The sequence below is a fragment of the Eimeria necatrix genome, genomic scaffold (assembly GCF_000499385.1).
Source record: "Eimeria necatrix Houghton genomic scaffold, Enh_scaff248, whole genome shotgun sequence".
Classification (NCBI taxonomy): Eukaryota; Apicomplexa; class Conoidasida; order Eucoccidiorida; family Eimeriidae; genus Eimeria; species Eimeria necatrix.
In genome coordinates, this window is record NW_013655216.1 from 5,698 (window position 1) to 9,163 (window position 3,466).

The window sequence follows — 3,466 nt, forward strand, 5'->3', positions numbered from 1 at the left end:
GGTATGTTCTAGGAATTTTGCTTCTCTAATGCAACGACACGTAAACAAGAAGCTGTGAGCATGTTGGGCAGGCTGTTGCTGACCGCATTTTGCTGCTCGTCAGATAGAAAACACAAGTAGACACTAAACGTTCAAGGGAATATGAACGTTCAGTAAACAAAACAGAACAATGGGGAAGGCCTGTAGGGGTGTCTTCACTGTCAAAAGGCTGATATGCACAGCAGCTCTTTAGCTCCCCTAGCTTGACTTAGCCGTCAAGAAAAGAACTTGACGTTTTCAAAACTGTGTTCATGCACTCTAGACCTGCGTGTGCTGTTCGCTGGCCCGCTACTGCGGCCCCTGCGAGGATGGTCATGATGGTTTTTTCTTGAGGGCTCTACGCGAGCAGCGAATAGTGGCAGTGGCTGAGATGTACTCGGGTCGGCCTTCATCCCTAGCCTGTTCTGCTAAGGCATGGGTCTCACTGCTGTCGTCTCGCAGACAACCTTAGGCTGCACGGCGACGTGTTAGCGCTGGCTGGTATTGGAGATCCTCATGAGCGTCTTTTCAGTATACCCCGACTGCAAAACTATCACATTTAATGCGTTGGCGACAAAAAACATGCAAAATTAGTGGAAGCCTCAGGCGCCGCGCCAGTGACATGAAGTAAAGCCACGAGAGCCACACGACCCACTAATTGCCGCTGTGAGCTACTGAATGACATCTGTCGATGGGATCTCCATGAGACGCTATTAAAAATGATAAGAGGTCGCACGCAGCTCATTTGTCTGATGGACCGTTCTGCTGACCTCATTAGAGCGTTTTTTCTGCGTGTCCTTCACGGTTACTCCAGTTCTGAATATTCCGTAACTGCGTATCTGGTTTGCATTTATTGCATATTTTCTCCAAACGTTAATAAACAATATTGGCTTGCTCTAAAATTAACCAACGGGGGAAGACATTCTCAAAAGAGTTGTGGAAATATGGGTTAAAACGAGATATAATTCAAGAATGAAACTAATTGTTGATCTGTGAGTGGTACATTCAATTGTCTTGCGCCCTACTTCAGGCAAATCTTCACAGTTATAAACCTACAACAGTCTTTCGGACTGCTGACGAAGTACGTGCGTGCTGTGAATGAGGGCGTTGGTATCAGGGTGTGTTGCGCGCAGGGACTGCAATGGGGCTTGCTGGTGACCTATAGAGGATAGCTAACTGATGGCCTCTAGGCGGTTAAGACGTTGAGACGCGGATTGAGCGCCGTAACCTCTTATTAGTGAAATACAAATGCAATTTATTAACAAAGTAACATGTATAAACTAGAAATGCCTGCGAATGCTCTAAGATTGGGGCTGCCGACAACGCCAGCACAGGTACGCGTCACATCCTCACCGGACCAGCACAGCAAGAGCAAGAAGAAATGACTTTATGAAAATATGGTTTTGAGAACTCGAGACAAAAACGGTTTCTTTAATACATTTGTAGAGGTTACGCGGCCGATGCATCGGTAGTAGAGAATATTTTTAGAGCGCCCGAGTTGTGGGCAGTGCAGCGTCGTAGACGCTGTAGAGAACGCAGTGTACTACAGTTTGGGGCTGTTCCGGGAAGAAAAACTAGTTTTTTTCCTGACCTGAGGGTAGAAATGCTTTGCTTTAATAATTCGCACCTAGATATTTTAGCTGAGTACGGAATGCACCTACGCAACGGGGCGTAGTCGGACCTATGCAACACGAGAGTTCTACAGTGTCAGTAAACAAATTGCCCAGTGCAACACCAACCCAACCTCGACATGCTACTCCGAAACCCACTGTGGCAGAGCGGCCGCACGGGCATAAGGAGACACCCCAGCAGGTGGCACCTGTAGCAAATGTTAATGGCATGCCAGGGGACGGTCCGTACGTCACTTGGGACCATTTCCACTCTGCGATGGCTGTGATAAAGAATGTTATAGGCGGGTCTGGAGAATCGACCGCAGCGTTGCCTATACTTTCTGAAGTCGGCAGTACTATGCAGGCCCTTTTGATGCGTATCGAACGACGGTACACCCAGATGGGATTGGAGACCAGTGAGTGGGGGAACGCACTTATCGACCATCTTTTGGGTCCGGCTCTAACCTATTGGATATATCTACAGCGAACTATCGACCTAAGCGACTGGGTGACGGTAGAGCGAAGGCTTCTTGAACGGTTCGACAAGACAATGTCGCAAAGTCAACTGCTAACGGAGCTAGATAAAGTACGGTGGAATGGAAACCCTGAAGAGTATTTGGGCAAGTTTGCTTCTGTAGCGGAGCGTGGAGTTGGGATCGCCCCCAACGAACTCGCTGACCCTTACTGCGCTGGGGTACCAACTGACCTCTATCTTCTCATTACAAATAATGGGCAGGTGAAGTATTCCTCCTGCGAACAAGCGGCGACAGCAGCAGCGCGACTCTATGAGCCTAAGCAGACCGTGCTGGAGATACGAGAGAGGGCTACTCGAGCCATAAGAGCTGCTATTGAGGCAAATGAAACCCAGCGGAGGCAGGAGAATGAAACTAGGCCTGGAGGAAACTCCGGGAATTGCTACAATTGTCAGGGTCGTGAACACCTGGCACGAGTTTGTCCCAGCAAAGGGGAACAAACCAAGCAACCAGGCGAGACCTGCAAGAAGTGTGGAGGTGTTGGATACTATGCTCGTGACTGTCCTCTACACGACCGAGGCCGTGCCGAGCCGGAAAACAAGAGCAGCAGGCAACCTATCCGTCCCAGCACTGAGAAGGCAGAACGGTTTAACCGCGAGGCCTAGGCGTTGTTGGAGACAAGCTTTCTAGGCCGTGTAGCCATGACAAAGGGATGATGTGTGCGGTAGTGACAGGACCTAATGCCATTCTAGTCTCCCTAAAGCGGGGGAACCGCCTCCTCAACACGGTAGAGGAAAACAAAATGAGGGATGAGGACGTGCAGGGGACTTAGCCGCCTTCGGAAACGCGGTTGGAGTCTGGGCCGGTGCCGATGCGGAATGAAGAGGCTCCGTGCGAGAAGACGGATAGCAGCGGGAAATTTGCAGAAGCGACAGAAGAAGACTGCAGGCCAGAAGCGATAGAGACTATGCCGCACTGGTGGCGGGAAACTAGTGCGAAGGCATCTTGCAACCAAGGAGGAGCCTTGTGCTAAGTGGGTGCAACAGCGTTACTTCGCGTTGAGCTTGCAAGAAGTTCATGCGAGGCGCTTTTAGACACAGGCGCTTCGAGAAGCTTCATTAATGCTAAAACAGTCGAACGATTGCAGCTGAGGGTGCGGAGACTTTCAGAAGAGCATAGGTTCACTGTCGCTACATGTGAACTATTACGCATTGATGGAGTTGTGACGGGGTTGACGATGTGTTGTGGACACGCACGCTTTTCCGGGGACTTATTAGTGGGACCCGTTCCCTATGATTTAGTCTTGGATTTGGATTGGCTGACTGAACATAAGGTGGCCTGGTATTTTCAGTCCGACAAGCTCCA

The 3,466-nt window shown here is 49.9% G+C and overlaps 1 protein-coding gene across 1 annotated transcript; it reads left to right on the top strand.

Moving 5' to 3' along the window:
• Nucleotides 1-1,905: 1,905 nt before the first annotated feature.
• ENH_00033910 (hypothetical protein) lies at nt 1,906-2,766 on the top strand (the record flags this gene model as incomplete). Its single annotated transcript, XM_013585006.1, has 1 exon — nt 1,906-2,766. One exon carries the CDS (start codon nt 1,906-1,908, stop codon nt 2,764-2,766), a length of 861 nt encoding a protein of 286 aa, XP_013440460.1.
• Nucleotides 2,767-3,466: the final 700 nt, after the last annotated feature.